This window comes from Carassius carassius, chromosome 1 (genome assembly GCF_963082965.1).
Source record: "Carassius carassius chromosome 1, fCarCar2.1, whole genome shotgun sequence".
Lineage (NCBI taxonomy): Eukaryota > Metazoa > Chordata > Actinopteri > Cypriniformes > Cyprinidae > Carassius > Carassius carassius.
In genome coordinates this window covers 22158907-22174560 of record NC_081755.1, presented here as the reverse complement: position 1 = coordinate 22174560, position 15654 = coordinate 22158907, and the positions used below count along the sequence as shown (strand labels likewise).

The 15654-nt window shown below is 36.5% G+C and overlaps 1 protein-coding gene across 1 annotated transcript in view; it reads right to left on the bottom strand.

The window, feature by feature from the left end:
* Positions 1-15654, bottom strand: part of LOC132141753 (transmembrane protein 104-like) — a 51443-nt gene that overhangs the window by 9986 nt on the left and 25803 nt on the right. The window contains exon 9 of the mRNA XM_059551419.1: positions 8160-8253. Within this exon, the coding sequence (XP_059407402.1) occupies positions 8160-8253 (94 nt within the window). The remainder of the gene's footprint in view (positions 1-8159; positions 8254-15654) is intronic.

Below are 15654 nucleotides of genomic sequence, written 5' to 3'. Positions count from 1 at the left end.
AGCGCAACATTATACACAGACCTCTAAAGTCATGCAATAGAGTGTGAAGTAAATGAATGTAAACTTTATGTATGAAAAGAGCTCAAATCAAACATTGCTGTTGCTTCTCCGTGCATCTCTCAGAAATCAGAGCTTTGCAAGAGTAATATCACCTATAATAATACATCATACATTATGTTCTATTATTTGTGTATATATATATATATATATATATCCTTAGGCTAAGATATGATAGGAATGAATGGAATAAGCACGTCACGCTCACCAATCAAACATCCGCGTTGCGCGCCTCAGTCTCTCAAAAACCAAATCAGTTCTCTCTCAAGAGTAGGCTCATAATCAGCTTAGATACGGATACATTTTCTATTTGGCCTACATGTTTGCATCTTTATCTTTTGCTGGCTTGCGTGGCACATGCACATTTGTTTAGTAAAGTTCACAAAAAGACTTGCTTAAAGAGTTCTGCGTAATGAAAATGTGAGCATTGAATTAATTCAGTCGAGTTCAAATGATCACTAAACGTTTGTCATGACATCTCTCTGCTTGCATGATACTCATTATTTTAGTTTAACACGGCATAACTGTTCAGTGATAATTATGAAAAAAAAAAAAGATAGTCATAAGAGTCTTCAAGTAACTGTACAAAGTTGTATCCAAATGCGAAGATTTTTGCAATTGTTATATAAAAATACAGATACAAATACTGGCTGTTACATGAAAATGTAAATGTCATTATTATAAAGTTTTGACAATTTACATATGTAATTTTTGCATAAGGCTATGAATTAATAAGCGTTTATTGATATATTGACCAAACTATTTCATCATGTCTTTTCATTTACAATAGCATGAACCACGAGTAGTCGAGTAACTAGAGTATTTTTTAAATAAGAAATCGACTAGCAGACATCAGTAGTCGTGCAACCCCTTTATTTATATATATATATATATATATATATATATATATATAGTATATTAAACATCTGTCACACTATACAAATACTGTACAGCTAAGTCAGCTAAGGAAGGACTGTAAAATACAGAGCACAAAGTCAAAGGCAAACAACTGCATTAACAGGTAACCTTCATTGTGCAATATGCTTAATATAGCAAATCAGATACGCAAGAACTCAACTAGAGGACAAACGGAGACATACACAATGATGGAACTGCAAATCACTGGGGAACATCAGAGACAGATAATGTAATGGAAGACCCAACCAGAGAGGATACAAGTATGGATGGGATGTAGTCAGATTCAAGATGCATTACTCCTTTTCATAAGAGTAGCGCAATACAAAAGAGTTGCACCGAAAGATTAGGAGGGTTAGAAGAGAAAAAAAAGAAAAGAAAATCAAGGGCACACTTAATCCAAATACTCCTGACACAACTTAAGTCATTGTATAGATGCTTAACCTTCAGCACAGAGGCCTTTTGTTGTTTAGGGATGAGATGTGATTGCATCCCGCCACATACAGCACAGCGATTCATCACACGCTATAAATTTCCTCAGTGTACATGCTGATGGCCATGGAAAAGCCACTGGTATCTGTGTCTTCAAGTCTTATTCATCATGATATGTTTGTCTCTGACACCAGCAGAGACCGGTCAGAAGACACCACACACGGAGAGACAAGGAGGATATAGATATATATAAATATATATAAAAAGAGGGCCGAATAAATTCATGCAGGAAAGTCAAACTTGTCATGACATTACAATCAAAATGTCTGATTGCTAAAGCTTTCTCAAAGGACGGTGTGCTGGGTTTTGAAAGACACTCTTCATTAACAAAGCACCCATGAGATGTTGAGTCACGTGACCAGCTGTGACCATCAAGTGTGAATGCAGAACGGTGAGTGGCGAGTACATTAGGCAGACGTCAAAAACATCCCATCCGTGAAAGTATCAATCAATCACCTTCCATAAACTTATGGAACTTGTTATTTAGTAACTTAAAGTAATCGCATTGCTAGATCAACAACCTTGCATGCTTGCATGCTTGCCCAGGCTGGAACATTCCTAGCAAACAATCAGGTTTCAGGCTCAGCAAGATTTCTATTTTAAAGAAATACATTTTCCATTTATCAATGAATCCTGAAACGATATGGAACGGTTTCCAACATTGACAATAATAATAAATGTTTCTTAAGCAGTAAATCAGTAAACTAGAGTGACTTCTGAAGGATCATGTGGCACAGAAGACTGAAAGTTGAAAATTCAGCTTTGATCACAGAAAAAAACAACATTTTAAAATATATTCAAATAAAAAGGTGTTACTTAAAATGTTAATAATATATATATTTTTTTTATAAAATACATGCAGTCTAGTTGAGGCTTCTTTAAAACCTAAAGTATGCAGCACCACAGAGCTCCTACTAATAGTATATTATTTACTGCCAAAAAGTCATTTGGAATGAGCATGAATAGGTTTTTGGACTGTCTTTGTGATATATTTCTGTTTATTATTAAATGAAAATGCTTATGTGACAAGAGGGTGAATATACAGGGTACACACATCTCCCCAACCACCTAAACTTTATTCCTCACCTAATTGTTAAAGTAATTAAAGTTTTAATAGTAACCCATAAAGGTAGCAAATGTGGACATCAATACATAGCACAGGCTTAAGAGAGTTAAACATGTATTTGAACACAGTTTACAAAAAAAACTAGGGCTTTCACTTTTAGATCGAAAATCGATTGCACAATCGATCGGACCAACCAAAAAGTTTCGAAAATGAAAATAGGGAATCGATTTTAACCAAATATGTACATTATTAATTTTAAAATAATTAAACAATAAAAAATATACATGTAACAAAACTCACAAACAAGCAGAAAAAGAAAAAGGAATCCGAAAGTGCAGTATGCCTTGCGAAAGCTAGACAGAAAATACCAGCAATTTTACGCGCCTATAAGACCCAGTGATGTCGAAAGCGACCTCTTATGCTGCGTTCACACCAAACGCGAATAGAGTGCCTGGCGCGAATGATTTCAATGTTAAGTCAATGTAAAGAAGCGTTTACGTGCGTCTGGAGGTCTCGCGGCGCGGTAGACGTGAATTCGCCTCATTCGCGCATCTAGTTACAGGAGATTCTGAGTTATGAAAAGGACCATTGCAAGCTGACAGCGACCGGCTTTTGTGGTGGAAAATTGGCAGTAATACACCCACCTTGCGCAGCTGTACCTGAGTGTCCCTGGGACATCAGTGCGGTCGGAGCACGTCTTCTCAACAGCTGGACAATAAATAAACCCCGAAAATGAAAATGCTCTGGACCCCGAAAATGTTGATCGACTTGTTTTCCTGTCCAATAAATTTGTAACTTTTTGCGCATTTCAATATGCCTGCCTAGTGTCGACTAGCCTAAGTGTCGGTTACATTCAATAAAAAAAAAACACACTTTTTTGAACAGTTGTTTGAAATGGATTGAATCATTATTTAAAATCTTGGAGATTTTTGAATTGCCTAAATCATAAATGCAGCCGGGTTGAAGCCTGCAGTAATGTTTTTCTTTTGTTATGGCAGCTGTCCCCTCTGCATATATATTTTTTTCAAGAATGTTGCATTCCTGTTGCTGTTTGTTATTCTGCACTTCATGCCAATAAATAAGAAATATTGCTGACTTTTGCGTTTCCAGCGCTCTCTTTACGTTCGTCCGTTATTTGACATTGAAAAAGGAAACGTCTTTTTTTTTAGACATGGAAAATCGATTTTACAATCGATTCAACGAACACATATGTCTTAAAAATCGAAAATTATTTTTTCACAAAAGTGACAGCCCTACAAAAAACCCAGCAGAAAGCATCCAAACTATGCTATTTCAGACCAATTGATGATCCTCTGACATTTTCAAGCAAATGAGCGAGAGGTTTTATGGCCTGTTAAGGAAAGCAGTGTATGGTAGTTTGTAGCCTGTCCATATTGCAGGCCCTGCAAAATGAGAGACACAAAGCATTTTCCTTGAGAGCAATTTTCAGGCTGTGGAAGCGGAACCATTGCCTGTGGTATTCATTAAGGCAAGGCTATATTTCAGAACACCTTGAGACTACACTGCTGCAGCAGCTTTTACAGTATATCTGACCTAAAAACACTCAGTGGACGCCTATTAATATGGGGAAAACCCTTAACATTTACATAGCACTGGAGCTATCCTTATAGTAGTGCTGCTGCTCACACACAAGCCTATTTGAAATAGGGCTGCAACTTATTGATTCAATTTATCTAGAATATAATTATAACTGGTGGTATCACAGTGATTAGTAGTTTAAAAAAAAAAAAAAAATTGGCTGAGGTCATAGTGAGATTTTGTGGGAAAAAGAGCACAATCCAAGCTATCAAAATAAAGACAGAACTTAATTAAACGTTATTTTTTTGTGCTCACAAATATTTGAAGGAATCTACTATTGATTCTTTGCACTGCATCTATTGCAAATCAAATTTATATATACACGTTTCCTTACATTACATGTATGCATTTAACAGATGCTTTTATCCAAAGTGAATTAGTTTGCATTCAAGCGATACATTTTTTTTTTAAATTCATGCACTGTCTGGGAACAAAACCTCATTTGAGCAACAGAGCCATGACCTTGTTAGCGCTCTACCATTGCATATATAATGATGCAAATGATCTCTTGAACCCGAACAACAGATTTTTGGAGTCTTCAGCATATTGCTCTAGCACCATTAACAGTAATACAGTCTCTGAGGAGCGTTCAGTAACCCACCACATCAATGCAACATCCAGTCTTTAATCTCCAGTGAGTGATCACACGCCCTTTGTCCGTTCCTCAACGTTCACACTAAATATGAATTAAAGCGGCAACCTCACCGACTCATTTCGCTCTCCACGTCAAAACCTGATAAATGCTCTTTACTTCAGTGCTGAGAGGAGGTGATGCTTCCCATTTAAATGACCCCTGCATTAAAATTGCCTTTAAATAATGCATGTGAAGATGCACAGCTTTGCATACAAGACGTCATAGCTGTGTTCCTGATAAACAAGGTGCTTCGTGAATTTCATACAAGTGGCGATCAAGAAGAGTCTATGGCTTCTGAGACTGCTGAGGTTTCATATCTGCGGGTAACAACACACAACAAGCAGCATTAATTCAAGTATGAAGCTGCTGTGGTCGTTGAGTTAATAATTGAGCTCTGTTTTCTGGTTGAGCAGAGGACAGCGCAGGTATTAGATGGCGTCGAGGCTAAAACACAAAGTGGCTCCCCAGTCACCAACTGAACCCATCCCTACGTACCACATCTTGTTTGACACAGGAGCAGGCACGGTCTCTCCTTCTGTGCATTATGGGTGAACAGAGGCACACAAGGGACATGCCTGCTTGACCTGCTGTCTGCAGTGAGTAATGACTGAGAGCAGAGAGGATCATGGGAAAAAGCACAAGAGTGGAAAGGGAGAGCTGAAAGAGGAAAAGAAATGAAATGGCGACTGGTCAACTTATTGACGGCTGCACTGATGTATTGATATGCCATTGTTAATCAATTAAAGCAGAAGAATGTTGAAGAGTGTTGAGGTAATTTTAACAGCTTGGGTTCTGGTATGAAATAATATGATTACTACATAATGGATGAAAGTTCAGTCAGCTGGTCAAAATAAAGTCTAAAAGGATAGCAAGGGTCTTGTATCACTTGGAAGGGGTTTATTTTGGGATGACTGCTTGAGCATATTCTCCATGTTATTACTAAACCACTTATCAAATAAATTAAATGGACAGGAAATATTGATTTGAGATCAAATTATTGTATTACGTAGGAAAAAATGGAGCTGTGGAGTGATACAAGAGACAAGAAACTGTTCCTATATTTAGGAATTCAGTAGCAAGGGACGAGTCAAATATACAGTTTAGCATCATTATACAAAAAAAAAAGTTTGCAGTGATTGACCAATCAGAATCAAGTATTATGGAGAGCGGAGTAAAAATAAATAAACATTTCTTATTACAATTTCAAGACTGTTAACAAAATAAAAAAGCCACTTCATATTCAATGCAAATGTTTGTCAAATTAGTGTCTAAAATACTACAAACTGATATCATGCCTATATTAGATTTGTCTATCTGTGTTTCTCCTCTGGGATAAATACCAGTGCCTCAATCTATGGTAAAGTAAGTTTCATTAACACAGATGCGGCTGATTTTTTTAACACTAATTAGAAATTGAGATCGTTTATGGATTACTGTGCATAATAAATGGCAAAGCGTTTGTTAATAGTAGCTATTCAAAAGGAACTAAAACCACTGACTATTGCTGGATCACATTAAAAATTCAATCCAATCTAAAGCTTAGACAAGATTTTCATTTGTTTCAAGACTTGTTTGTTTGTTTTGCCTGTGAATCAATTTGGTCCTGCTTGGGAGAATGATTAATAAGCACAGCTGGAAAGCAAGTACCACTGCTGAATTTCTGAATCACTGTAAAAATCATTTGAAACATTAAAAAAAAAGTATTCAATTGTATGACATAATTTGATGCTTGAATTAAAACCAATTTTGCAACTTTAAGATGAAAAAGTAAATTTTAACTAATATAGACATTAATATTTGAATATTCACTAAATTAATAATATAACAGCACTAACAGTGAAGCTTTAAAAGTAACAATTCGTATTATAGGAAATGTATGGAGATTAATACTGTGTAACATAAAACTATTTTAATAATGATAAAATGCAATCATTTTGATGACAAAGTAAAGTGAGTTTTATGCAAAATATTTAAGGATAAAAAAAAAGATGTTTGAGAAGTGAATTTAAGACATTTTAATGGCTCCAAATCATACTGTAGACTAAATATGAGAATGCATTATCAAATAATTACTTCAGCTCTCTGGAGATTCAGAACAGAAGGAGGAAAAAACAGCAACAACAAAAAAACAATAAGGGCAGCACACACAGAAAAAATGGCCGCTTTGCTGCGGGGAAGTGAAGTATTTCCACAAAAAGAAAAAAAATAAACTGCGATACACAGCAAACAGTGGCCAGCTAGACCAGTGATATCTTTCGTGATCGAGTGGAAGCATACATAATACATACATGATGCAAATGAGCCCATATTGATTCACACGGCTAATAGAGCAAGAATCCATTCAACAGTCTGAGAAATAACAGCACTGCTGTGAAGTTCATCACCTGCATTCAGCAGTATATGTTGCTGAAGTAAGCAGGATAAGCTACTTCACCCCTCAGGTTATAGTGCTCTTAAATGGGCAGTGCATTAAAACACAGATGGCAGAAATATTGCCGCACATGCTAATCAGCAGATTTCTGTACTTTGTCTATATATTTCATGATACATAAATTTTGAACAACTGCCTCCATTTTTTGCCTTAAGACCCATGAAGCCATTAGGAAACGTATCAAACAGCCAATGACTCTCATTCACATCTCATTGTGAATTAATGACCGGAAAAGCAGAGAAAGGTGAGCAAAAGGGCGTATGCTTGTTTCTTTAAAGGTCTATGAGCACTGCGAATGTGCGCCCAAGAATACATGTTTTTGTACATTTTATAGGTTCATTCACCCCTGCGAAGCCACGATTCAGTGTGGCTGTGATTTGAGGATGGGCGGTTTTATTTTGGGCCTGTCATCTGGTAAGTGACTGCCCAATCACGCCTGAGAGGGCCTGTCTAGCCTGTCAGGCTGAAGTATGAGGGAGACAGAAGGCGACGACATGGAGCGGGACACATTTATGATTGACAGAACCTGGCTACACTGCAGAGGAGGGGAGCAACGTACTAACCTTTAAGAGACGTATAGTAAGTAAATAAAAACGGTTAATGAGAAAATAAAAAATAAAAACTGAATGCACTATGTTATCATAATTTAAGCTTTCACAAAACCAAGTTACTCACAGAAACATTAACAAATCACCATAATTTATTTACTCCCTAAGGTAAAACTTGAATACTAGAGAAGATTTTGTTTTAGGCTATGTTGTTGCAAACTAAAAAAAAAACAAAGAACTAAAATTATATAAATAAATAGAAAATAAGAAGTATCACCCATATATAATTTTTTTTTATAAAACCTTAAAATAAATTAAATCCAAACAAAAAAGAAATTAAAACACCAAAACCGAATAAAACGTACAAAAAACAAAAACAAAAAAAAACAACCAAACAAAACATAGTAAACAACTTACCAATCCATCTCATTAGTGAGGTAAGGATCTGGAGGTATTTGGTCTTCTGCGCATTGAAAAAGGTGAAGGGCCCCAAAAACAGTGTGAAGATTGCCTGAAGTGAAGTAAAAATACAGAAAACAAGTCAATGAAAGCAAAAAGCAGTTTGTAGTAATAGCACTATTAAGATACCAAGACAGATCTCTGTGGTATTTTATCTGAAATAACTACCAAATGTGGCGCCTATTTCAGCCACAACTGAAGTGTATACATAGGGGCACTGATGCTTAGGACTTCATGAACGATGGGTGCTCCAATTCTATGGAGATCTGTGGAGTTGTGGAGCAGACTCTGTGCAGGCCTGCTCTCATGGTACACACATACTTACTTTTTATGTGCTTGTGTGTGCAGGCACATAGATTCATGACTCACTTCTAATGAACTGCACTGGGTTAAGTGTTGATGCCAGACTCTTTGATACATACATTACAAACTCCACAGACAGCTCAACCCTCTACGCACACCTTGGCAATATAATCGCCATTGGCTAATAAATTTTTCAGTTTACTCGCCAGACTGATACTATTTTCACACACACACACACACACGATAACAATCAGCTTATCTTTGTAAAATGGCACAGCTTCTTAAATCTTAGCTTCTTAATCAGTCAGTCAAGCATTATATTATGGTATTAAGCACTATTTAATGATAGAACTTTAGTGATTAGAAATAAAACTTGGTAAACATGTATAGATGCATTAGTCATTTTAACTGAACTTAAGACTGGATATTGTTGGTCATTCAGGGTTTCTGTTTAAAAAATAGTAATAGATCATATTAATTATTATTAAAAGATAATACTACTACTAATTCTACTACCATACTAACAATATACAATGCACTATGGATTAATGAGCTGCTGGGTTCATGAATATTAATCACGTTGTCTGCGTTCGGTCAAACTGATTTGCTGCGATTAAAACAGGGACGTTAATAGATGAGCGCCAGCCAATGAAATTGCAATTGGTGCATTAGCTCCGCCCACTACCGGAGAAACTGGCTTATATTTTGCTTGTTCTAAAAAGCAAAATAATTCTAAATTAACTCCATTATTTTGACAGGAGAAGACAACAAATAATATAGTTTACATGTAGCGCGTCGATTAATTGTGGCAAGACTTTCGCTCGCTCTCTGTGCATGTGTGAGAAACAGAACTATCAGCAAAGCGACGGCGAGTCGTGCGCCTTCACCAGTGGTGTCAAAAGTATTGACATTCATTACTCAAGTAGAAGTATAGATACTAGGGTTTTAAAAGACTTTTGTAGAAGTTGAAGTATCAATTCGAGCTTTTAACTCAAGTAAAACTATTAAAGTAATGGTTTAAAAAACTACTTAAAGTATAAAAGTAATGTAAGGAAAAAAAATGCCATTTAGAACAAAAGCTTAGGCCGCGCCACAGGGGCCTATTGTGCATTACCCCACCTCCTCAAAAAAACATTTTTCTAAAGCCATAGGCCATAATGACTATAATGTTATATTAAAATGTTCTTGTTGAAAAATTTGGGATGCACTAGGCTACATGTTTCAGCCGCATATATGCCCATTGAAAATGAACGCACTTTAGTACAATGCAAATACATTAAAGGACTAGAGATATGATGACTAGTTGCCTATAAGTATTGTTATGGTGGAAAAAGTCAAACTTCAGAGGCATGTCATTAATAACCTTTCATGGAATGTAAATGTACATCCAAGTTTAGCTGCAGGAATCTGCGAGGGCAATGGACAAGAACATTGGTGCAGGCTTAGTAACAATTACCCTTGTATGGTTTACAATAAACTTTATAGTGCTGTCAAAATTAATGATTAATCCAAGTGAATAATCAAAAATCTAAAATAACTCATAATCCTGATACCTTCTTGATTGATACCTTCCTGTATTCGCTACATACGTCTGCTATGTCCAGTGTTCGAGGGGTAATGAGTTACAAAGTTGGTACAGCCTAGTTATCACAACATTGTCAATCGCGTCGTCAATCGCAAACAATAATTTATTAAAACGTCTCGCTACCGAACAGTAGCTTAATTTGTGGAGGAAGAAGAGAAAGCACCCATTTGGTAAATGAGCCAGTGAGAAATAATAACTTATAAGTAGGGTCCAGTGCCTTTTCGATACTTTTAAAACGGTACCGGTGCCTAAACGGTGCCTGAACCAATACTTTAAAAAAAAAAAAAAAAAAAAACACAAAAAAAAAACTATGGATAACATTAAAGAATCATTAAAAATATTAATCTAAGGCTAATAAATGTATTTCACAATCTGGGTCATTATTTAATACAAAACCTAAGTTTTGTCCCTAAGACTTTTGCACAGTAGCTAGTGTATGTATAAAGTATGTATGATTAAATTAAGTGTAATTGAAGTATGTGTTCGTTCATATGTGTTAAGGGCTAGATTTTCGCTGGAGGAAACAGCTGTGGTGTGACAAGCAAAAACTTTACAGTAGATGAGAAACCGACTGCTCCCTCGTGACTTTTTGTAAACTGTATTTATGACAAAGAACGACACAGATACAGATATTCTAACAATCTGTCGATAAACACATACCTTGTGTCCTCTGTTTGTGTTTGAGTCCGCTCGCTGTCTGCAGATTGAAGAGCGCGCTGAAAGACGGAGAGGAGACCGGTGTGACGCCGGTTTCATATGAAATTTAAGGGGACTGACTCTCAGGAGATCGCAAATTTGTGCACAGTTTATGGAGCTAAATGCTACAGCCCCGCTAAAAAAGCCTAGCAACGCCTGTGCTTCTTGTGTACATTTCGGAGAACCAGGACAAATTTCAATCGATCGCTCAGGCGTTTAAAAGGCACCGAAATCTGCTTCCTCTTATTCGGTTCAGTGCATACCGGTTCCATACCCAACCCTACTTTTAAGAAATATATTTTTTGATAAACGAACCCAACACTGGCTATGTCCTTGCTGGACTGTGATGTGATTTGTGTCGGTATAATTTTTACGGTATAATTCTGGCAACCACAGCTGCCGGTTTTTTACCGTATATTTTACGGAATATTTTTAACAGTGTACATACCCCAAATTTCTACTTAAGTAATGCAGCGAAGTATTTGTACTTCATTACTTGACACCTCTGGCCTTCACAGAGAGTTTACAGTTTGACAAATACAGGTTAGCTGTGCATCCATTGAGATTTATTGAAAAGTACAGATCGCTTGATGGAGAGAGAACTCTGAAGCGCTCAGTCTGTGTTCAGCGAGGGAAAATGTTCTAATCTTATAAGAGCCTTGAACACACACACTAGCGAGTTAAATCTAAGAATTTATTTGCCAATGGCTAACGATAGACATCATTTAGTTGCATAGAGTAAAATTTAGTCGCATATGTGAGTGATTTACTCGCAATGTAGAGTGTTGCAGCTGCAAGAAGTACTGCACCTCCCAGTCCTGGTGCGCTTGACCATGCAAAAAAAGCATTTATTCTGAATGTCCCACATAACTACTCAATATTAAAATCACATCTTTTTGTGTTTTTAAAGATGTTTTCATGTTTGGCATGAAGGTACCTGTCCTAAATACATACAACTGTTCTAACAAGGAATTTTAACGTAACAGGTGCGATCAGTCAATTTCAATTAAAAACACAATCACTGTTTAACCAAGGAACTAAAATATATTTTTAACATTCCTGACCTATTTATGTCTTGAAATTAATCTCTAATCTGATTCAGATGGCCTCTTCTGGTACATCACGGAAGCGCTGACTCACTATTTTGCATATGACGATTTGGTTTTCAGGCCACCAGCATACGGATATGTTTGCCAACACGTTTGAATAAAAAAAATCTATCCCTTTTCGAACAATTATATCAGGAATGTGAATTTAAGTAAACGGATTCAATTTTAATGTCCTGTTGAGTAGACAGATTAATGGCTAAAAACAGCTCAACACACTCCACTAAATTGATGGATGTCTCTTATTAAAGAGTAAATTGTAAATCATCATGACACCATTCATACTTTATCTTGAGAGGTGAGGAGTGTCTTGGTTTTTGTATAGTCAGAAAGGATGAGAGTGAGTTATAACAGATAAAAGGTTTGGACTTCTGTAATAATTGAGGAGCGATACTGAAGAGTGGGACAGATGGGTGTTTTTCTCCATTTCGATTTTGCTCTGAAACTGGCAGCACATTGCCTAGATTTATGATTTCAGTTTGAATGGACATCTTATACGCCATCGCAGTTAATCGATCTAAAACTGTGATTGTGCTTTAAGCTGTCAACCATGTCAGCAAGCAAATAAGTGGTCTGAACTTTTGCATATACATATTTATGTACATGGTTCTCTGTGTGTGCATTTTTTTTTAGTTAAATTATTCCAATTATTGCAATACAAAAGTATATTTAAAAACTTTAACATTAGGTGGGATTAATTACATTAAATATATATAAAAAAAAAAACATAAAAAGGAGAGAAAAAAAGTCACCTCAGAGCACCCGATAGAGCAAACACTACAAGAAATGAGCATCTCCACCTTGATGAATTCCCATAATGCATTGTTGTCAGCATGAGTTATCTTGAAATGCATGCCTGCATCACTCCCACCACACAAAAATATACAACCAACCCCTTGTTCCACGATGGTCGGAAACACCCACGACCCTAACCATGAGCCCTAACCATTTACTCCTGAGCAGAACTGCTACATCCCAGAACAGCCATAAAATACCAAATGCAATCTCACGTCAACACAAAATGAACCTCAAAACATAAACCCTGTAAAACAGCTCAGCTTTTTTTATGGGAGGCTATGTCTAAGCTAGCCAATCTCAACTCTGACGGCTGGGCCTGCTGTAGCTCCTCATCTAAAGCCTGACTTATAACATATGCTGCAGTTTCCGATTTGAGAAAGGACGTTGGCAGAAAGGTTGGAAGCTTGACAGGAGCTCGTCCACGCATGCAGGAGGGCAGAGGGATAGTAACGGATTTCCATTCCCCGTCTCATTCCACGAGTGTTGCTGGTGCTGATAGTGAAAATGGTGCAACATTGGCACGCTGGTGCCCAACGCATGCCAGGAAAGGACAACAGGAAGGAAGTTTGGCAATAGATTGATGTGAGGGGAGAAATGGAGGGACAGGTCCAGGCAGAGAGGGCATCAGGGGAAGGAGAAAGAGCGAGAGCCGCGGGATGCTTGGTTACTCAGACATGACACAAAGAGAGGCACTGTGGCATACTGTACTTATTATCAGAACACAGAGCTCAGTAATTAACAATATTAGCATGAATTAGCCATACAAGAAACTCAAGCCATGAAAGTGTTATCACTGTTTGGTAAGGAAAGCATCTCTATTACTATGGATTATGCTTGGGGTTAAAGTTTTGCAAACTCTGTCTGAAATAAAACCACATTTTAAATCAATGGCATGATTTAAAATGCGATAAAAAACATTATAATAATGGTATAATCAATATAATGATAATTATAGTAATATATAATATTAATTGTAATGTAACAATGTACTAGATGTTACATAAAACAATTTTTTTTAAATAACATTCAAGATGATACAAAATAAAAAATGTACAACAACAATAATAAATGTACTATCAAGCATTTGAACATTTTTTAGTGAGTCTGACCACAGCACAATGTCAGGCCGCAAAGAACTCTCTGTGATGTGAGGAGGAAACCTAAGTTGCTTTCCGAGGTCTACATCCATCCTCCAGTCCTGTGTAGTAAGGAGTAGCCCAGTTGCCTATTGATGTTCTCTAGTTGGTCTTTCACCCTCTTTGACAAAGTGAATGACATTCCTTCTCAGCCCTGTCCTCTGGCAGATGTTAAGAGTGTTGCTGATGAATTCTGCTATCGTCCTGAGGACCTGATCGTGCCGCCACGGATAGCGACCATCTGTGAAAGCTATATTACAGCAACTTAGAATATGTTCAAGTGTGCCAATTCTCTCACAAAGGGGGCAGACGGGTGGTTCCTCTAAGCCCAAGCAATGCAAATTAGATACAATTTAACAACAAAAAAAAATTGTTTAACGAGTAGCTTAGTATGCAGCGTTTTAGTTAATTTTTGTGGTGCGCGAAAACCAAGACAGTAGAAAGGAAAAAAACAATTTTTAGAAGGAAAGAATTCTAATGATAGCGCCAGTGTCGCATGCATGCGCGCACACAGTTAAGCATTGCAGCCTGTTTATTATCATAATACAGTCAAACAGCCAAACATATGGAAAACAACACAGCTCAGTTTAAATATGTAGTGAAATCTGTGCCATTAAGTGTTATCACCGTACCGGCGTGATGTTATGTTATGCCAAACACATTTTATTTTACATGGATATTGGAACGCGAGTGAAGTGGCTTACAGAACCAGGGTTACATAATTATATTTTGGCATCAAAAAGGCTACATCGCGAATAAGGACACATTTGATTTAGTGTTGAATGAGAGACCCAACATTGGTTTAAGTTTCGTTTTAGCCTAAATGAATTCGTTTCGGCTTGTCGTTTTTATAGCATCCTTATATTTTTATTGTTCCATTCTGAATATGATTTGTTGTTGAGTGAGGGGAATTAAAATAGTCTAGCCTAGCTATGTTTACAGTGCTTATAATAATGTTTGTAAACATTTCACGTCGGCATTAGGCTTATTTCTGAATGAAATAATAAAATGCAACTTTTTTTTTTAAACGCAACTTTCATACATGTAGCGTACTTTAACCATGCAGCAAACCTGTTAAAATATTTTGATAAAACATTTTTTTTAAAACCATTTAACTGATTGTATTAATCGGTCAAAGTTCTTACTGTCGGTTAATGGTACTTATTGTTGATTATGCATGTTTAATAGAGGGAGTAGTTTTTTTTTTATATAATTATGCTTCTAAAAAATAATAAAGCACTAAGGAAACTATGGCTGATATTAGTTGCCAGTGCATTGTGGTAAAAACTACATTGTACAATTTGTACAATCAGTCCAGCCGAATATTTAATATTTTTTATATAACTTCCTTCAAAAGGCAATATGCACATTTAATGCTGTTCTTAATAAATTTCATCTTTCACAATAAACATCTTTTTGCTGGGTAAACACCAAGTCAATTTCCATGCTAATTTTGTCCTTCTTTTGCAGGCCAAAAATTGTGTTCACTGGGGCATTCTGACTGATTTGGGTATCTTTTTTTTTGGTGACTGCAATGTTCCTAAAGCAATATCAGATAACAAATTCAGCAATACTGTGCTCATCTAAACCCAACACTTGACTGAAATGAGATAAGCCAAAAAAATTGAATGAGCAAATGCAAAGGTGAATAGCTTGACGGAAAAGCAGAACCAGCAATCGATGACCAGGGGATGGTGTCACGGCGCAAGACATCAAATTCTGAGCAAGTGAGATATTGGAATTATGACTTGAGTTTCCTGTTTGGAAACAAACTATTTTTTGTAAAAGTACATACCTCACCCTTGTATTGTAATACATGTATTGAACTG